The sequence below is a fragment of the Suncus etruscus genome, chromosome 3 (assembly GCF_024139225.1).
Source record: "Suncus etruscus isolate mSunEtr1 chromosome 3, mSunEtr1.pri.cur, whole genome shotgun sequence".
NCBI lineage: Eukaryota > Metazoa > Chordata > Mammalia > Eulipotyphla > Soricidae > Suncus > Suncus etruscus.
This window is the reverse complement of record NC_064850.1, coordinates 160463700-160485682: the sequence shown is the minus strand read 5'-3', so window position 1 is coordinate 160485682 and position 21983 is coordinate 160463700. Positions and strand designations below refer to the sequence as shown.

Genomic DNA, 21983 nt, shown 5'->3' with positions numbered 1-21983 from the left:
TAATGAGTGCTTGCAATTGTAATTGGTGGAAAAACTGTAACACCTCTATGACGTATCCTGCCTTTAAAAGCTGATCTCCCCAACAATAAATCCCTTTTGAACAGCATGTGTTGTCTTGAGGACTTTTCTTACTAACTTCTCAAGTTTTTCTTCACAGATCGGTTCTGCTCGGGCAAACCCACGAATTACTAGCAACCTTCATTTCCACACCCCCGCGGGTCGGGGGTCCCCCACGGAAGGTTGCATTTATTAAAGTGTAAAATTTAATATTTTAAGCAAAATTTTCAATTTTGGAGAAGTTGTAATTTTGGCTTGCCAAGTTTTAGACTCATGAGCTCAATGCTGCTATCAACAAAAATGATGATATATAAAAGTCAACATCTAGAATATCTACATAATTCAATCTATCTTCCAATATGACCATGTATGAGTTTAAATGATCCACAGTGGGAGTTGTCAATTTGTGTTAATAATATAAAAGTTTTAGATGCAAGGTAATTTTGAGGCTCCAAGTTGTTCCATTTTAGTATATTATCACATACCCAGTTATCTCTTTTAAAAAGCTATGAAATACCACCTTCAGGGTGGGCAGATAGCTCAAAACTCTAGTTGGAGTTCAATACTCCAGCACTATATAATATATATAATATATATATATAAACTATATAATATAATATATATAATATATATATAAACTATATAATATATAAAGTACTATCATTGATGACCCTAAAAGCCACAATCTTAACATCCTTCAATGAGGACATCCTATCACAAGAGATTGAACACAAAAAAAATAATTTGAGTTCTAGAAAGTCAGATTATTTGGAGATGGTAACAGAGCCAACTCCAGGCATGCACAGGGCATGTGTGGTCCCTTGAGTTATTCTCCTGGCTCTGCCTGAAATCACATATTTTAAATACTAACACATGCTGTAATTCTTAAACTTATTTGAAGTTCAATTAAATAACATGAATGCTAATTTATTTAAGGAAGGGGTTGGGGAATCACAGCCAGCAGTACTGGGCTGTTTTAATTTTCTAATGATCTAAATTTTGTCAAATATGACAAAGTGCAAATATTTTTTGGGTCACATCCAGCAGCGCTCAGGGGTTACTCCTGGCTCTATGCTCAGATATCGCTCCAGGCAGGCTCGGGGGAACCACGGTAATGGCTCAATAGTAGAGCATATTCCTGCAATGGAAGGCCCTAACACCTTCCATTTCTAGCACCGCCATTTTTTTTTAAAGATAAAAATTATCTGAAATTCCTCAAGCCAACAAATAACCTCATCACATAAGAGACAATTTGATCTACTAATATTGCAAAAAGACATTGAGTTTTGGATGTTAACTGGCTAAGTGGTCAACTATGTTGATGTCTGAAACATCTGGTCAAATGCTATTGAGATTGGGGATATGCAAGTTGTCATACCGTTTCAAGGGCTTATTTGCATTCCATTTTCCAAAATTATTCTAATTGGAAAATTGTGGGGGCAGGAGTAGTGGCGCAAGTGGCAGGGCATTTGCCTTGCATGCCACTAACCTAGGGTTCCATCCCCCGGCATTCTATATGGCCCCCCAAGCCAGGAGCTATTTCTGAGTACTAGCTAGTAGAAACCCGAGCGTCACCAGGTGTGGCCCAAAAACCAGAAGAAAAAAAAAAGATATTTTTTTCAACCCAGGTTTGAAAAAAATTAAGTGGCATTGTGGGCTGGAGAGATAGCACAGCGGTATGGCATTTGCCTTGCATGCATCCACCCGGGAGGGACCTAATCAGATTAGGTCGCCAGGGGTGATTTATGAGTAACCCGAGCACCGCGGGGTGTGGCCCTAAAACCAATCAATCATTAATAAAGTTTTTTTTCATTAATGAAGTTTTAAAAAAGTATATTATATACTAATTGGTATCACAGAATGCTTCGTTCATATTACAAGTTTTAGACCAGATGTACTTACATGTTTCATGAGTCACAACTTTTCTAAAGAGGCTAAAATGTCACCAGTCCATGAGGATTCTTTATAAAGCAACTTTAAGAGCTTCCTAAATTTCCCTATACATGGATGTACGTGGAATCTATTATGGAATCTATTATGCTGAGTGAAATAAGTCAAAGAGAGAAAGACGCAGAATGGTCTCATCTATGGGTTTTAAGAAAAATGAAAGACATTCTTGCAATAATAACTTTCAGACACAAAAAAGAAAAAGAGCTGGAAGTTACAGCTCACCTCAGGAAGCTCACCACAAACAGGGATGAGTTTAGAGGAATAACTATGTTCTGAACTATCCTAATAATGAGAATGTACGCGGGAAATAGAAAGCCTGTCTAGAGTACAGGAGGGAGATTTGGGACATTGGTGATGGGAATGTTGCACTGGTGATGGGTGGTATTCTTTACATGACTGAAACCCAAACACAATCACGTATGTAATAAAGTTGGTTAAAAAAAAAAAAAAGCTTACTTAAAAAGTAAGATTCATTGGGGGCCTGAGTGGTGGCTCAAGCAGTCGGGCATTTGCCTTACTCATGCTAACCTAGAATGGTCCCCGGTTCGATCCCCCAGCTTCCCATATGGTCCCCCAAGCCAAGGAGTGATTTCTGAGCGCATAGCCAGGAGTAACCCCTGAGCATCACCAGGTGTGGTCCAAAAACTAAACAAAAATAAGGTTCATTGAAGATGGGCGTTTATACTTAGAAAACACCCAACAGGTATGACACTATATTTGACAGTATGTACTTATAGCCCTGACCTTATAGGTAAAATTTTTTAGTTTATATTTTTATTAGGGAGTAAGGAAATAACCTAGTGGTAAATCACTTCCCTTGCATATTTGAGGCCATAGCCTCAATCCCCCACACTACAAAAATAAAGAAAATCATTTGATTATCTAGCTAAAAATTCAACTTGAAAACAGTGCTATTATAAACACTATTATAAACATCTGACAAGGGCCAGAGAGATAGCGTGGAGGTAGGGCATTTGCCCTGCATGCAGAAGGACGGTGGTTCAAATCCCGGCATCCCATATGGTCCCCCGAGCCTGCCAGGAGCGATTTCTGAGCGTAGAGCCAGGAGTAAACCCCTGAACGCTGCTAAGAGAACATTTGACAAACAGCCTTTAAATTGATTATAACAATTTGTAATTGTAATTACAAATTGTTATAATCTTTATAGCCTAAAGGATATTAATCTTTTTTTTTTTTTTTTTTTTGGTTTTTGGGCCAGACCCGGTAACGCTCAGGGGTTACTCCTGGCTATGCGCTCAGAAGTCGCTCCTGGCTTGGGGGACCACATGGGACGCCGGGGGATCGAACCGCTGTCCGTCCTAGGCTAGCGCAGGCAAGGCAGGCACCTTACCTCTAGCGCCACCGCCCGGCCCCAAGGATATTAATCTTTAAGCCTAAAGATAATATTGGGGTTATCAAGTTAAATCCAATAGAGTGGCTAAATGAAATACTGGGTTTCTCCTATTAGAGTGAAAAATAATGGTTTATCTCCTACATATCTTTCAGTGTTCTTGAATTGAATGTTAACATTTCTGCACTTAAACAAATTTTTATTTACAGGCAAGTAGAAGAAAACCATCTTTAATGAAAAAAATAAAGTGTATAAAGCAATACATCTCAAGTAAGACTGTTTAACAACATAAACTGGTTCGTTGAAGGAAATAGCCTAAATAATATAGTAAAATTATTAGACTATCAATCATTCTCCCCGCTCCCCCTTATCCAGACTTGGCTGTAAGCATCTTAAAACTAAGTCCTTCTTGTGAATTTAACTGTAAATCTGGAAAGCCTTTCCCAATTATTCCTAATACACTGGCAGAAGGGGGAGAAACTTAAACCGTTCCATTCTGAGGTGTTTCCAAAAAGCAAGTAAAATTTTTTCTTTATGAAAAAGCTTATTTTGAAAGACATATGACTATTAATCATATCTGAGGAATTATAAAACTTCAAATCACAAGATGATATGGTATACAATTTTACCTCAAAGTAGTCCTCAAATTCCAGAATGGTTTAACTCTACATACTAGACGTATTAAACTTTCAAAGTATACTAAAGTTATTGCTTTTTTTTCAACTGGAAAAATGCCTGGTCATCTCTTTTTTAGAGCTCATTAAACAGCTATTCTTACAATTACAATAAGTAACTGCAGAAAAAGTTTAAGCATATAGTAAACAATCACTCTTTTAGATGACAGAATAACAAAGGCATATGCTCATTAAGATGTATGGCTTTTTTGGTGATTGTTATTACCCATAAAGGAAGTCATTACTGTTTGACTACAAAAAGGTCTTTACAAAACTCCACTTCAAAAATTAACATTATTTTATTAAATCAATTTTAAAAATGCTCACTGTATAAAAGTCACCAAGGGTTTTAACAAAGGCAAAATATAACTCTTTTACAATATTTATATATTAGCAGCAAATTTTTGTCTGAGATTAACTCTTTATGTTCCTAAAGAAAGCAAAATAAAAGTATATTAGTATTGGAATGTCAGTTAATCCAATCTCTGTGATTTGGGCCTTCCAGTACAATTGTAATTAATATTAAGAACCAGTTTGACTACAAAGTAGAGAAACAGTGGCAATTAGAATGTTTCACTACTTCACAGTCACACTTTAATAAGCACCATAGAGAGGTGTAGGGTGTGTGTATGTATACTAAATTTTTAGGGGTAATAGCAGTCAACTAGACCACTTAGCACTTTAATATCACTTCCTAAGTATGTGGGGGACATATACATTTTAATCAAATCAGATAGACATTCAATCCCCACTTGCTTATTCATTTAAAAAAAACCTTAATAGAAATTCGGTCCCATAACCTGACAAACTACATGCATACAAATGTGTGTCTCTACACAAAAGTATGTGTATATCAATATACATCTTTAAATTCTAATGAATTTCTAAAATAAAATGAGGCCAACTTTCTGATTTAAATATATAGAGAATACAATTTTTCCAATTGAAAGTTTCTAATATAAGTTTTGTATTAGCAAATCAGAAATGTTATCCATTGAAAATTCTGAGGACAAAGAACCCCTGCTATATTCAACTTAGAAACAAATATTTACCATATTGTAAGTTTCCTTTGGATTGTTTCACTTAGTATTTCAAGACTGTTTCTGTAATTCTAATAACTGGCTCAGATTTATCAGATCTATATCAATTACATGTTACAGGTTTGCTATTGTGAAATTGCACCAAAATTTAAAGATAAATAAAGGAAAAATTCAATGTGTATTGTAACAAAATAAGGTACAAAGATTCCCTTTTCACCACTAATAAAATACAATCCTTTAGTGCTTTTCAAGATGTCTTAATTCCTTTTAACTTTTCAAGGGAATGTTTTTAAAGGATCCACCTTTAATTTTTAATTAAACTAAAACAATAGAGGGAATTACTTTTATTAATATACAAATCAAGTTATCAAAAGATGACTTCATGTAGTCTTCCCCTTAAAGATGGCACTTGCAGGTACAAAGATGTGGAGATTTCTAGTTTTCAGATGTTTACTTGAAATGATTCTTCCACAGCAGTTTGATATTGGGTTTCCTCATCTAGCTCAAGATTCTAAAAACAGTAAACATGTCAATAGGAAAAACATACTCCTCTACTTAATTGCACATCTTAATACATACTATAAATGTGAACAATTTATCATAACATAATTAAATATCAAATTTAATTTTTAAAATTAAGTTCAGTCAGAATACTTTCAGAATAATTAATATAAACAGAAGTTCAAGAGAATATCTGGATGCAGGAAAGATAGCTTAGCGGACTGAGCACATGCTTGTAGGAAACCTGTTTTCATCCTGGCACCAATGGATCCCAAGAAAGGCAGGGAGCGACCCCAACACCAGACCAGGAGACAAACACCAAATATTACAGGTATATACCTCCTACCCATACAGAAAGCCAATACTTGAGTTACAGTGCCTATGGCTAAATCACTGACAGTAGAAATATGCTAAAGGTAAAGGCAACAAAGGCAGTAAAGGGAGTATTTTATATCTTCTCTAAAAACTGAATGCAAAGGTCTGATGATAAATTCATTTAAAATAAATTTTTTGTTATTGTTTTGAGTCCGTAACCAGTAGTGCTGAAGGCTACTCTCAACTTGGAGCTCAACTTAATGTTAATGTGGAGGTGGAAGGGTGCCATTCCCAGCTATGCTTCAGGAAAACGTAGTGCTAGGAACTAAACCTGGACCTCCTGTATGCAAAGAGTGTGGTCCACTACCTGCTCTTTCCTGCCTAAAATGCTTAAAAAACAAAAACTAAAACAACAACTACTACTTAGTGGTTTTAAGAATAGAATGGCAGGGGCCGGAGAGATAGCATGGAGGAAAGGCATTTGCCTTACATGCAGAAGGTCGGTGGTGCGAATCCTGGCACCCCATATGGTCCCCTGAGCCTACCAGGAGCAAATTCTGAGCATAGAGCCAGGAGTAACCCCTGAGCACTGCTGGGTGTGACCCAAAAACAAAACAAAACAAAACAAAGAATAGAATGGCAGGGCCAGAGCAGTGCCTTGCAAGCACTACCCTCAGAAGGACCACAGTTCGATCCCCCAGCGTCCCATATGGTCCCCCAAGTCAGGAGCAATTTCTGAGAGCCTAGTCAGGAGTAAATCCTGAGCGTCACCGGTGTGGTCCAAAAACCAAAAAAAAAGAAACATTTCTTATTCATAATATAAAATCAAGCATTGTGGCTGGGGAGAGGTTAATGTATTTGCCTTTCATCTGGTTGACCTTGCCCCTTTCACCATATAACCTAAGCATTGCCAGGAATACGACTGAACAGAGGGCCAGAAGTATGCCATGAGTATTGTTGGCTGTGGCCCCAAATCCAAAAGCATCGTTCACTTGATCTTAGTTTTACTAGGTCCTTAACTTTTTTGGGGGGAGGCTGGGGGGGATCACACCCGGCAGTGCTCAGGGATTACTCCTGGCTCTACGCTCAGAAATCGCTCCTGGCAGGCTCAGGGGACCATATGGGGTGCCGGGATTTGAACCACCGTCCTTCTGCATCTAAAGCAAACGCCTTACCGTTGTGCTATCCCTCCGGCCCCACTAGGTCCTTAACTTAAGAAATCTTTTTTTAATCACTTATGTCCTAATGGATTAGCTTTAAAATAGGCTTCTTGGCCCTCATTCATCAGTGGTAGGAATGTTGCATGCTTCAAGCTCTATGGAAATGGGCTGTAACAATAGTACAGTACGTAGGGTAAGGGCACTTGTCTTGTATGTGGCCAATCCAAGTCTGATCCCTGGCACCCCATATGGTTCCAAGCCCACTGAGGAGTAACCCCTGAGTAACATTAGGTATAGCCCAAAATCAAAAACAGCCTTCATGGAAAGTAATATAGGAATTTCTCAAAAAAGTAAGAACAGAACTTCCATATGACCCATACATACTTTCTGGCATCTTCCCCAAAACATTAATGTGAAAGGATTCTCAAATGAAGCAGTTGAGTAAAATAGAAAAAAATGAAGTGATCCAAGAGCCCAACCAAAGATAAAGGACTATAAAAAATATGTATGTTTGTGTATATACCTATATACAATAGAATGTGTGTGATATATATACACACACAATGTAATTATAAGGACAAAATACATAATAAAAAAAGTTAATGACACAATTATGCAATTTGCCCCTTACATAGATGGAACTAGAGGGTATAGTGCTGAGTGAAGTCAATCAGAAGAAAAATAAAACACAGAACACGCTCTCATAAGTGGGATATAAAGGTACAAAGGAAGAGAGCAACAGAAAGAGCCTTTGGGAAGTTGGTGAAGGGAAGTTGGTATCCTGGGGATGGATAGTGATATTGAAATAATGCATTCAAGAAACTATCATTAACTATTATAAATCACAATACCACAATGAATATTTTAAAAACAATAAAATAGGCTTCCTGGGTTAGTGAGATCATAGAGGGAGTATCAGGTGCTTGCCTTGCCTGAGGTTGATTCGAACCAATGACCTTCTGCATCAAAGGCAAATGCCTTACCTCCATGCTCTCTCTCCGGTCCCATGTGTTCTCTCTCTCTTAAACAAGTATTTCTCTCTTTCTCTCCCCTCACATCTTTCTAAGTAAATTTCAATAAGAACTTTCTTACTATGGAGCCAGAGCAATAGCACAGCAGGTAGGGCATTTGCCTTGCACACAGCTGATCGGGTGTGATCCCTGGCATCCCACACGTCCCAGAGCAACACCTGGAATGACCTCTAAGCATAAAGGCCTGAGTAAGCAGAGAACTGCTATGTGTTGCCTGTAAACAAAAACCAATTTTCTTACTCTACCCCTGACCCCCCAAAAAGAAGGAAAAATAATTGTGTTTTATTCTGGGGATTAATTTTTGCATTATATTTATTCCCCTTATTTATTTAAAAGTCAACCAAGGCCACTCTACCATTCAATGTGGATTTATTTCATAATTAAGCTCTGTAATTTCAAAATTCCAGTGTGTCAGGGCCACAGAAATAGTATAACAGGTAAAGCATATGCCTTGTATGCAACTGACCTGGGTTACATCTCTATATAATCTACATGGTTTCTTGAACACTGTCTGGAATAATTCCTGAGTGCAGAACCAGGAGTAACCCTAGTGCATTGCTGGGTGTGGCCTTCAAAATACAAGACTCAAAGAGCCTCAAATGTCAATTACACTTCATAGAAGAATCTATTACAGTGGGTTTAAAATGCAACTGACATACAAAAAAAATGTGTGGCAATTTTACTTCAGCAATTATTAATTCCTTTAAGTCTGGAATTTTCACATAAATTACCATTTATTAATCTATAGGTTTGCCTTCCTATATTATTTACTTCTCTTGTAGAAGATATGAACAGTAAATCCAACATTTTCGACTGTTACAAACCAAAGATCACTTGTATTATAAAAATACATTTGCTGGGGCTGTAGTGATAGCACAGCAGGTAGGGCTGTTTGCCTTGCACATAGCTGACCCAGATTAGATCCTTGGCATTTCATGGTACCCCAAGCCTGCCAGGAGTGATTTCTGAGTGAAGATCCAGGAGTAAACCCTGAGTGTCACTGGGTGTGGCAAAAACAAACAAACAAACAACAACAACAAAAATTATACAAGAAAACTACCACACACAAACACACACAAAACACAAAAATGGTTTTGGGTTCTGTGAAATGTCTCAAATAGAGGCTATTTTTCACAAGCCTACCCCCACCAAATTTTTTTTTATTCTATATTTAATTAACATGATACAACAGCTGTCCTCAAATTCAAATCTATACTGAAAAGGTTCCTTTTCCCCCTTTCCCACATAGCTGGCCATGCTCAGATTTTGCTTCTTTTGGTGCTTATAGGATCATGTGGTGATGGGAACTGAACAATATCTCTTCATATAAAGCATGTGCTCAACCCGTTGAGCTCCTTGTCCCGAGGTCACTTTTTGGGGAAGGCCTTTTTTGGGAGGAGATGTAATACTAGGCAGTACATAGGGCTGCTCTGCTTGGAGGTCACCTTCAGTAGTAATCAGGGAACCATATAGTGCCAAAGATCAAACCCAGGTCTTTAAGATTCAAAGCATGTCTCAGCCATTGAAATACAATCTCCCAGGGCCCTGAAAAGTTTAGTTCTTAACTTAAATATTTAAAACTCGATTTGTACATCTTAAGTTCACTTACCACAAATTCTCCATAATCAAATCGATGTCTCTGATTTAGATGACTAACAAAGTTTCTAGTAATCTGGCTAGGATCTCCCCAAGGAAGAGACACACAAATAGGACATGCCTATGGAAAACAGAATTTTTTAATTTTAAAAATAATAAAAGTAACTAAACAACGCTACTATTGAAGGCACTAAAACAACACAGACTTATATTACTGAAAATCAGTCATATGAAAAGCATTTCTAAGGAAAGGCCAAACTTTATGACTAGCTAGGTCACTTTCCAAAAAGATTTAACTAGCATAAATCTAACACAACAAAATAAAGAGGACTTATGTTCTCTACTACACTTAAAATATCAAATTATAATTACTTTCAGTAAACATTAACCCCAGTCTTTACTAGTGCCAACTATAATGACGTATCACTAATAAGTAATCATTTACCTGTCTGGAATCTCATTTGAGTATACAACTGTGATATAATCATCTAATTTTTATTCGTGATTAAATTTAAATTTTATTCTTAAATGCATCTTTATAAAAAATGAACAGATGACATTCATACTGAAAACAAAAGCTGCACTCAAGCCAATTTTTTCTGAATGTAATGTATAAATAAAAAATTTTACATATTGGCTCAGTCCCTGACAGGGCGGCCACCAGGAAGGACCTTCCCAAAGAGTCCCTTGAGGGGGAGGTGGGGGAGGGAGGGAAACAAACAAATAAAATTCTATGTATTAAATAAATGAAATATAGCTAAAAGTCTTTTCTTTTCTTTTCTTTTTTTTTTTTGGTTTTTGGTTTTTGGGCCACACCCGGCGGTGCTCAGGGGTTACTCCTGGCTGTCTGCTCAGAAATAACTCCTGGCAGGCATGGGGGACCATATGGGACACCGGGATTCGAACCAACCACCTTTGGTCCTGGATCGGCTGCTTGCAAGGCAAACGCCGCTGTGCTATCTCTCTGGGCCCCATAAAAAAATTCTTTGACAAGAATGTTTATTTTATTTTTGGGCAGAGGGACTGAGGTGTGTGTGTGGGGGGGGGGGCAGAGGACTGAGCAATACCTGGGAGTACTCAGGGCTAACTCCTGGCTCTATATTCAAAAACCATTCCTGGTGCTGCTAAGAGGGCCAGATGTAGTATCTGGGATTGAGCCAGCAGTGTGCAAACCTTACTCTATTAGGCCAAACATCTGTTCTTCTGGTTCAATTTGTTCATTAACAGTTTAAACAATCCTTTCATAATAAAATGCACAAGATTCCTTTTTTTTTTTGGGGGGGGGGGCGCTTCTATGTCTCACCTGGTGATGCTCAGAGTTTACTCCTGGCTCTGCAATCCACAATTACTCCCAATCCAGAGGACTGAACCCAGGTCAGCCACAGCAAGGCAAATGACTTCCTACTATACTATCTCTCTGTCCTAATACATGAAATTTTAAGTCAGTATTTCTTAACAAAGGGCTATATGCCCCCCCTGCTGTGAGGTCTCAAGATATTTCAAGGAATCACAGATAAAACTTATGTAAATGGTGGGGGAGTCGAAAAAGCACAAGACTATGGAACCAAATTGTAGGTCAAAGAAGCCCCAAGAGAAAAGTTGGAAGGGAGCCACACTGAAAAATAATGTTTTAGGGGCATTCTCTACTAAGATATAATCTTTCATGATATTTTTTTCTAGAAAATTTACATTAAAACTGCTCTGAAATATTTGTATCTTACTTATATTTTTCCCTTGTGTTTCTGAAAATACATCTATGTCAAAATGCCTATTTTCACCTGCTCCATACACAGTTGAAAAAAAAATCTCTTACCTTTAAGAGCATGTACCAAATGAGGAGCTGTAAAACCATGAACACAATGCTAGATATCCTACACTCTGCTCCATCTTTGCATCAAGTTTTGATTTTGGTTTTGGTTTTATAGGTCACACTCAACAGGTCTCAGGGGTTAATTACTCTTGGCTCTACTCTCAGAACTCACATGTGATAGGCTCGGGGGACCCTATGGGATGCAGGGGGCTGAACCCAGGTAGGTCACATGCAAGGCAAATGCTTTATCCACTCACTATGCTTTCACTCTGGCCCCAAAAAGTCTTCTATTTTAAACCTCAAACCTTAAAATAAAAGGTGAATTTCAGGGGCCGGAGAGATAGCATGGAGGTAATGCTTTTATCTTGCATGCAGAAGGACGGTGGTTCGAATCCCAGCATCCCATATGGTCCCCCAAGCCTGCCAGGAGCGATTTCTGAGCATAGAGCCAGGAGTAACTCCTGAACGCTTACCAGGTGTGACAGAAAAAAAAAAAAAAAAAAAAAGGTGAATTTCAGGCAAAGATATAATATGGTGATAAGGGCCTCGCCTTGCAGCCAATCCCAATTTTATCCCAGTACTCTCCTCGCACACAGAGTCAGGACTAAGTCCTAAGCATAGTCAGATGTGAGCCTGTGAGCCTATCCTAATCCTATCACCTATCATACAAGTGACTTATTGGGACTATAAAGATAACTCAAAGGACTGAGCACATGTTTTAAATACAAGAGGCCGGATTTGATCCTCAATACTGCATGGTCCTGAGCACCACCAGGAGCAACACCAGAAGTGGCCTAAAATCCAAAACAAGGTGATCTACTCAATGTCTTATTAAAATATCTTGTTTTTCCTTCAGTCATCATTTTTTGGGAGTTTTGTTTTTGTGGTTTGTTGTAGTTTTGTTTGTTTGTCTGCCATACCCAGCAATACTCAGAAGTTACTTCTGGGTCTGCGTTCAAGAATCACTCCTGGTGATGATCAGGGGACCATATGGGATGTTGGGGATCAAAGCTGAGTCCAAATCAAGTGCCCTACTCTCTATACTACAGGTCCATAATCACCATTTTCTGCTCACAAAATTCTCCTTATTAAGAATCTCATACAAGGGGCCGGGAAGGTGGCGCTAGAGGTAAGGTGTCTACCTTGCAAGCGCTAGCGTAGGACGGACCACGGTTCGATCCCCCGGTGTCCCATATGGTCCCCCCAAGCCAGGGGCGATTTCTGAGCACATAGCCAGGAGTAACCCCTGAGCGTCAAACGGGTGTGGCCCAAAAAAAAAAAAAAAAAAAAAAGAATCTCATACAAGTTTAAATCTTCCCTTATTCTAAAGTGAAAAGTAAAAAGAAGACCATCTTCACTTACCACAGGAACTATCTGAAATAGGTGATGATTGTTGCAGTGATCCAATAAACGCTGTCTGGTTAAATTTGATTCCTGACATAAGGGACACTTAAAGGTTGGATGTCCAGAACTATAAAACAATTTAAAACAAGTTTGTTTAATTCGAAACACAATGCTCTCTTCCAGGCTTTGGCTAATGACTATTTTTTTAAATTGTGTTATTCTAAGATTCTCTCATTTTTAAAAATGAATTTTCAATAAATGACCTTATTACATGTTTCAAAATTTATTACCTTCAACCCTAGTTTGTTTGTGGCACATCTAGGCCAGGAGTGGGAAATATACTGTCTTATGTAGTCTGACTTCAGTAAGTAATGGGAGAGAAATCTGCTGGCAGCCTGTTAGCTTGTACATTGAGTATGGTCCACAAATTATGTTGTAAATATCCAAATTTGCAGGGAAAAGGTTCCCCACCCCACACATCAGCTCTAGATCAACATTAAACAAAAACAGACCTATCTTGTTCCACTTATTAACTGATAGCTTTAAGTTTTTACACCACACTTAGAAGTGTTCAGGGTTTACTTCCTGACTTTGAGCTTGGAGTCACTCCTGACAAATTCAAGGAACTTTATGGGGTGCCAGAGAACACTTTGGTAAGCCTCATGCAAGTCAAGCATGTTACCCACTGTAATCTCTATCGGGTCCCAGCTCAAAATAATTTCTCTTTAATCTAGCCAATCTCAAACTGCATACAACTTTCATAGGATATTGAAAGGGAAAATAATTGGTCATCAGAATGAACATTGCTTTAACATTTTTTTTTCTTTTTTGGTTTTTGGAACACATCTCACGACGATCAAAGATTACTCCCAGGAGTAACTACGCTCAGAAATCACTCCTGGCAGGCTCAGTGGACCATATGGGAGCCAGGGATAAATTCGGGTCCGTCCCGGGTGGTTCGCATGCCAAGACAAACGCACTACCACTGTGTTATCACTCCGGCCCCAATATTAACATTTTTTCAAAGAATATGAATCCCTGGATTTTAACACCATTATAAGTGAAGGATAGTTCAATACTGAAAACTATAAATTATACATAAAAAGAAACAAATCACATGTGCCTTATAGAAGCAACTGCATGTTTTTCTAAACTGCTGATTTCTAGCTTTACATCAAGTGATTAAATGAATTATTTTGTTTTTGAGCCACATTTAACTATGCTCAGAGTGCTTACGCCTGATGAGGCTCAGGTGATCACACAGGATGCTGGGAATCAATTTTGGGTCAGCCAGGTGCAAGGCAAACAAGTACCTTATTTACTGTACTATCCCTCTAAAGCTTTTTTTTTTTTTTTAAGGCCATAGCCAGCAGTACTCAGAAAGTACTCAGAATTACTCCAAGATCTGCTCTCAGGAACTACTCCTGACAGTGCTCAGGAATGCTTGGGAAAGAACCCTCATCAGCAGCATGCAAATGCCCTACCCATTACTCATTGCTTCAGCCCAAGAATTAAATTTTCTTAACTTTAAAATCTATTATACACAAATAAAACAGAACTTTCAAAAGCTTACCTTGTATTTTCTTGGTAAGTTTCTGTGTTATCAGATGTAGAAGTTTCACTCCTATTACTTAAAAAGCACAAAAAGGGGGGGAGTAAATACTCAAAGTAATAAATCCAAAGCATATTATGAATACATTAACTTGAATTACTAATGGAGACTAGTCAGAATCTGTTTTATTTTTTTTTAAATACTATAGAATTTGTTTTTGTTTTGTTTTTTTTGGTCACACCCAGCAGTGCTCAGGGGTTACTCCTGGCAGGCTCGGCTAATTCTCCAGCCATTTTAAAAGCCTAAATTTCAAATAGCTTTAGACTACTATATCATACTGTTCCTCAAATATATTCTGATAGAGTACTTACTTTACTCATTATTTAAAATAAATTTATGCAAAGTAACAGTCATAAAAGTATAAAATTCTGCATATTTTAATTTTTTAAACTTTATTGATTGATTGGTTCCTGAACCATACTCAGCAGCACTCAAGGGTTACTCCTGGCTCTGCACTCAGAAATTGGCCCCCTCTCAGCAGTCTGGGGGACCAAATGGGATGCCAGGAATACAACTGATTTTCCTCCCAGGTCGGACCTATTACTATGCTATCTCTCCAGCCCCATGTAGCACATATATAGTCATTTAGACTTTACAAATTAAGAGAGTCCAACAACCTCTACCTAGACTAGTGGGCTTTGGAACACTGGAGAAGATTCAGTAAATTGAAACTTTTAGTTTTTGTCTTTTGTTTTTTAGGTTTTTGGGCCACATCCGGTGACACTCAGAGGTTACTCCTGGCTATGCGCTCAGAAATCACTCCTAGCTTGGGGGACCATATGGGACGCCAGGGGATCAAACCTCTGTCCATCCTAGGCTAGCACAGGCAAGGCAGATGCCCTGCTGCTTGGTACCATTGCTCCGGCCCTGAACTTTTAGACTTCTAACTAGGATACGGTTTAACTTTAGAGCTTCCAAAATGCCTTAGGTTTAAGAAAATAACTCTTGGGGCCGGAGAGATAGCATGGAGTTAAGGTATTTGCCTGCGTGCAGAAGGTCGGTGATTCAAATCCCGGCATCCCATATGGTCCCCTGGGCTTGCCAGGAGCAATTTCTGAGCATAGAGCCAGGAGTATCCCTGAGCACTGCTGGGTGTGACCCAAAAACCAAAAAAAATAAAATAAAAAAGAAAAGAACTCTTAGGCCAAGCAACAGTACAGCAGATAGAGCATTTGCTATGTACCCATGTTTGAACCTGGCATCCAATATGTTCCTGAGCCTGCCAGGAGTGATTTCTGAGAGCAGAGCCAGGAGTAGCTCTCCCTAAGAGCTACTGGGCGTGGCCCTAAAACAATGAAAGAAAAAAAAAAACTAACATTCATTACGTCCCTATTCTCCACAAAGAAATCAGGCAGCTTCCAAACAGTTAAAAAAAATTGATAGTCCCCCTCAAACCACTGATCAGCAGCTTAATTGTCATATGCAATTCACATGGGTTTTATACATCAATGTGTTGGCCATAGTATATAGTGAGTAGAGTATTTGTCTTGTGCAGTTAAGCTGGGTTGATACCCAATACCCTATACAGTCCTCCGAGCCCACCAGAAATGATCCAGAGCAAAGAGCCAGTAGTAAACCCTGCAACCAGTAAGTGTGACTCCCCAAAACAAAACAAAACAAAACAAATCCACTAATGTGGTGAATGGGAGAATTATTAAATTAGAAATCAGAAAGGCAGTCAAAAAACCATCAGTTTTGGGACCAGAGCAATAATGCAGTTGTAATGTTTGCCTGGCACACGGCTGACCCAGAATGGATCCCAATTCAATCTTCTGCATCCCATATGGTCCCCCAAAGCCAGGAGCGATTTCTGAGGGCATAGCCAGGAGTAACCCCTGAGTGTCACCTACTGGGTGTGGCCCAAAAACCAAAAAAAAAAAAAAAAAAAAAAGCTTATCAGTTTTACTGTTCCATCTCTCTTATATTAAAAGAACTGTCAACTTTTGGTATGAATTATTCATTTTTCTTTTACAGAGACAAGTGGTATACCTAACAGTCATCTGTCTCTTTATTTGGGGGGGGGGAGTGGGTCCTAAAAAAGCTACATACAAGGTAAGTAAATGACAGTTCCTTCTTTGACCATAACAATGCTCTCTCTATATATATTCATTCTCAGACAGGAAAGCAAGCAAGTTCCCATTTCCAAATTCAAAAAGATAACTCAGAGGGATAAGCACAGGTTTTTCATACAGGAGGTTCAGATTTTTTGGTTTTTGGGTCACACTGGCAGTGCTCAGGGGTCACTCCTGGCTCTAGGCTCAGAAATCGCTCCTGGCAGGCTCAGAGGACCATATGGGATGCCGGGATTCGAACCACCGACCTTTTGTATGCAAGGCAAATGCCTTACCTCCATGCTATCTCTCTGGCCCCAGGATTTAATTCCTAGCATTGAATCCCAGAAACAACGGCCCCTGAAAAAGGGGTTTTGTTTGTTTTAAAAGAAAAGAAACATTTGGGGGCAGAAGCAACAGTACAGAAGGTAGGGCATTACCTTGCACGTGCCCAACCCAGGTTCAATATCTGGCATCCACAGATGGCCCCTGAAGCCTGCCAAGAGTAATTTCTGAGCTCAAAGCCAGGAGTAACCCTAGTCACTGCTGAGTGTGTCCCAAATAACAAAAAAAGAAAACAAAGTCCAAAAAAAAAAAAAAAAAGCCACCAAACATTGAGGTCTGAACGTTCAAATCCCAGCATCCCATATGGTCCCCCGTGCCTGCCAGAGGCGATTTCTGAGCATAAAGCCAGGAGTAATCCCTGAGCGCTGCCGGATGTGACCCAAAACCAAAAAAAAAAAAACCTAATTAAAAAATATAGAACAATTTGGGCTGGAGCGGTGGCGCTAGAAGGTGTCTGCCTTGCAAGTTCTAGCCTAGGGTGAACATAGTTCCAACCCCCAGCATCCCACATGGTCCCAAGCCAGGAGAGATTTCTGAGCACATAGCCAGGAGTAACCCCTGAGCGTCAACGGATGTGGCCGGAAAAATAAATAAAAATAAAACAACTGGGGCTGGAGAGGTAGCACAGTGGTAGGGCGTTTGCCTTGCATGCGGTTGATCCAGGAAGAACCTGGATTTGATTTCCGGCATCCCATATAGTCCCCTCAGCCTGCCAGGAGTGATATCCGAGCAGAGCCAGGAGTGACACCTGAGTGCCATCAGGTGTGACCCAAAAATAAAACAAAAAACAAAAAACTGGGGCCAGAGTAGTAGCATAGTGGTAGGGCATACAGCTGACCCAAAACGGACCGGGTTACAGGTGGGTTAGATCCCCGGGATCCCATACAGACCCCTACCCCCACCGAGCCAGGAGCAATTTCTGAGTGCAGTCAGGAGTAACCCCTAAGCACTGCCAGGTATGGCCCAACCACCCCTCCAAAACAAATAAAAATAAAACTGAGATTGGAAATATGACTAAATTGTAGTTACACGTACATGTGCATCAATGGTATCCACCATCACCCACTTTAAAATACTTTAAAAATCTGATTGATTTGAAAAAGTCACTATCTTATGATGTGAAGATTTCTATAGGAGTCTGGGAAGTGGTTCTATGATAAAATGAACACCTTGTATTGCATGAAATTACAAGCATTGCATAGTCGCTAAACAACACTTGGAAAGACTTGAGAGCACTGACTGAGATGCAAACTGCAGCCCTCACCCAACACTAGGTAGAGCCCCAAGAATAAAAAACTTCTCAACAAGTCCTTTACAATATTTAGTGAATTGGATCATTAAATTTAATAAGGCTGGAGATATAGGGGCCAGAGCGATGGCACAAGTGATAGGGTGTTTGTCTTGCATGCAGCTAGCCTAGGACGGACCATGGTTCGATCCCCATGCATCCCATATGGTCCCCCAAGCCAGGGGCGATTTCTGAGCCTGAGTGTCACCGGACATAGCCCAAAATCCAAAAAAAAAAAAAAAGGTTGGATTAGTTAAGGCCTTGCATACAGGTAACTCTGGCTCTATCTCTGGTATCATATGATCATATGTCCCCCAAGCACAGTCCCTCCTGTGTACAAAGCCAGGAGCAGTCTCTGAGCTTTGTTAAGCGAGGTGCAAAAGAGGCAAAAAGAAAAAGAAAATTTTAGTCATCTAGGCCAGACGCTTACATGCAGCAGGCTCCACACCACAAGTGATCCCTGGACAAGATAATGTGGTTCAACTCCCATTCAAAAAAGAATACATTCCATTGAACTTTTCTTTTGTTTGGAGTGCCATACCTGGTACTACTAAGACGCTACTTGGTCTTGGGACTTTGGGGATCATGCTGGAGTTTGAAAATGGGTCTCCCACATATACAGCTAAACCTTGGACTGAAAAACTACTTCATTTTTTTGTAGAAAGTGGGGGGTGGGGAACACCAGGAAGTGCTCCAGGCCTACCCCCAGCAATGCTCTGGGGACTACAGCTGGCTGAGCCAAGGTTTTGCTCCTAGCTCTGTGTTCAGGTCACTTCTAGTTTTGCTTGGAAAACAATGCAGTGCCAGTTTGCTGCTTTCATGTCATACACCATTTCTACAGACTCACTAGTTTTGTAAAAGATAGGAACTAGCCACAAAAATTCACTGGGACATGGGTCTTGAGGCTGAAAACTCTGAGCCAACCTCAGGAACAGGAAAGGCTGAGTCCCCACTCTGGCAAAGGCAGGTAGCTATATCCACAGCCCACAACCATTGCATTGCCATACACCCAACTTCACTGCTTCATGACTAATCTCTGCAGACAACTGACAAAGTTAGGCACCTAATAGTCTCCGGGTACACCAGTTTTGAGGCTGAAAATTTTGGCATCTTCTCAGCTTCCCTACAACTTCCATACTTCTGAAAGCCCCAGCACCCATATTCCACAGCCTCCCTCAATGAGCTTATAGGCCCATTTCTATAGATCCTGGGATAACACCTCCAAATTCCAAAATACTGACACCTCAGTAGAAACACACCAAATTAGATGGGAAAGTAGCATAGTCAACTAATTACAATAGACAAAAACAACACAGAATGTTCAACTAGTAACAAATAACTCAGTAAATCCTCAGACAACTTAATGACCCCATTCTTTAACAATTTCCACAAATTTTCTTTTATTGACATTTGTTTGTTTTTTTTTTTTGGTTTTTGGGCCACACCCGGTAACGCTCAGGGGTTACTCCTGGCTATGTGCTCAGAAGTTGCTCCTGGCTTGGGGGACCATATGGGACACCAGGGGATCGAAACCACGGTCCGTCCAAGGCTAGCGCAGGCAAGGCAGGCACCTTACCTTTAGCGCCACCGCCCGGCCCCTTATTGACATTTGTTAGCAATTTCACTAGCCATTTAGTCCTAACATGCAATATAAAATAAATTATTTTGTGCCTACCAAGTGGGCAGTCTTTTGGGGGAAGGTGGGAACTGGAACAATGATGGAATACTTGTATTATACCGATGGTGGAATTATTGATGTTGGAATACTAAATGGCAAAAAACTGATAGTGAACAACTTTGTAAACCACAGAGTTTAAACTTTTTTAAAATAAAAAAGCAAACAACAGGGCCCGGAAAGATAGCACAGCGGCATTTGCCTTGCAAGCAGCCGATCCAGGACCAAAGGTGGTTGGTTCGAATCCCGGTGTCCCATATGGTCCCCCGTGCCTGCCAGGAGTAGCCCCTGAGCACCGCCGGGTGTGCACCCCCCCCAAAAGCAAACAACACATGAAATTAAATACTATCAAAAAAAATCGTCTTTCCCTTTTTCTGGGGGGGGGGAGAGTATTTGGGCCACGTAGGCTATAATTTCTACTGGCTCAGCACTCAGGAATTACTCTTTATGGTGCTTATGGGGACCATATGTAGAATCAAACTAGGGACCAAACTATCGTATTTTCCGGCGTATAAGACGACTTTTGAAACAAAAAAGAGTCAACCGAAAATCGGAGGTCGTCTTATACGCCAAGTATATCCTGAAAAGTGTTTCAATCTGCCGCTAAACGAAAATAGTCTGAATATTGCCACAAAACGAATTTTCCAACTCGATCCTGCACCAATCACTGCCAGGCTGCTCGGTCCGCCTCTCTAGCTCAGCCAATCCAAGCAGGCTGTTGATGCATGCAAATTAGACAATGTTGCACCAATCACTGCCAGGCTGCTTAGACCGCCTCTCTAACGCAGCCAATCCAAGCAGGCTTTTGATGCATGCAAATTAGACAATGTTCTGGACCGAATCTACACTGTCAAATGCCTGCTCAAAGGGGCCAGAGTCAGAGAGGAAGTCTATTCCAGTAGAACCTTTGAACCTTTGCTTGTTGTGATTGGCTCACTGTGGTCCATACAGTTGCAGCACAAGAACATTCTGATACAGCGAATACAGGCCTAAACCAGGGGTCTCAAACGCAGTTTACCTGGGGGCCGCAGGAGGCAAAGTCGGGGTGAGGCAGGGCCGCATAAGGGATTTCGCTTACCGAATATCCGCAATAAAAAACCGCAAAAAATCGCATTAAACATTTGCAGAGCCCAAACGGAACTGCTCGGGGTACGCGAATGTTTAATGCGATTTTTTTCTTACTAATGCGATACTTGTTGCGATTTTTGGCAAGCGAATAATCGCGAATACTGCGATATTTGAAGGCCGGCACGGGCCACAAAATGTTGTGCGGAGGGCTGCAAATGGCCCGCGGGCCACGAGTTTGAGACCCCTGGCCTAAACCTATGTTTTAACTGCAAAATTAGGGGGTCGTCTTATACGCCGGCAAATACGGTAGGTTGGTGGCATGAGCAAGGTAAATGCTCTACATCTGTACTATGTCTCTAGGCTCGGAACAAATCTTTTTTCTTTTTGGTTTTTGGACCATACCTGGCAGCGCTCAGGGATTCCTCCTGGCTCTAAGCTCAGAAATCGCTCCTGGCAGGCTCAGGGGACCATATGGGATGCAGGGATTCAAACCACCGTCCTTCTGCATAAAAGGCAAATGCCCTACCTCCATGCTATCTCTCTGGCCCCGAAACAAAATCTTAAGACACTCTACTCAACATATTAATCCTAAAAGGCTTTCTATAAAACTACCAACACAGTTGTTCCTTACACAATCATACAATATGTGTACTTGCTACTGAGCTTTTTAAAATTCAACATATAAAGAATGAAGAGATAGCACAGAGGGCAGGGAGCTTGCCTTGCACGTGCTAACCTGGACTTTTTTTCCAGTACCACATATTGCCTCCAGAGCATGACATAGGGCCTAAGTACTTCTAGGTGGGGCTCACTAAATATTTTAAAGTTCAGAAAACAACATACATTTCTGATGTTAATTAATAGGTTATTGAGTGTTATGTCATAATTTTTATATTCTTCTTGGCCACATGTTAGGAAAGCCCTACCGCTGTCTTATCACTCCAGTCCCTATTTTTCTTGTTTTGGGGTCACACCTGGCTATGCTCAGAACTTGGGGACAATATGGAATGCCAGGCATCAAACTCAGGTCAGCTGTGTATAAGGCAAGTGCCTTACATCTTGTCCTATCACTCCAGTCCTATTATGTCTTTTTCTTGGGGGTGGGGGGATAATAT

General features: G+C 40.2%; 1 protein-coding gene across 1 annotated transcript in view; it reads right to left on the bottom strand.

The window, feature by feature from the left end:
* Positions 1–5208: 5208 nt before the first annotated feature.
* RNF138 (ring finger protein 138) overlaps positions 5209–21983 on the bottom strand; it is a 37108-nt gene continuing 20333 nt past the window's right edge. The window contains exons 4-7 of the mRNA XM_049770220.1: positions 14403–14459; positions 12848–12956; positions 9689–9796; positions 5209–5583 (exon numbers count right to left, since the gene is read on the bottom strand). Of these exons, the coding sequence (XP_049626177.1) occupies positions 5515–5583; positions 9689–9796; positions 12848–12956; positions 14403–14459 (343 nt within the window). The 3' untranslated portion in view covers positions 5209–5514. The remainder of the gene's footprint in view (positions 5584–9688; positions 9797–12847; positions 12957–14402; positions 14460–21983) is intronic.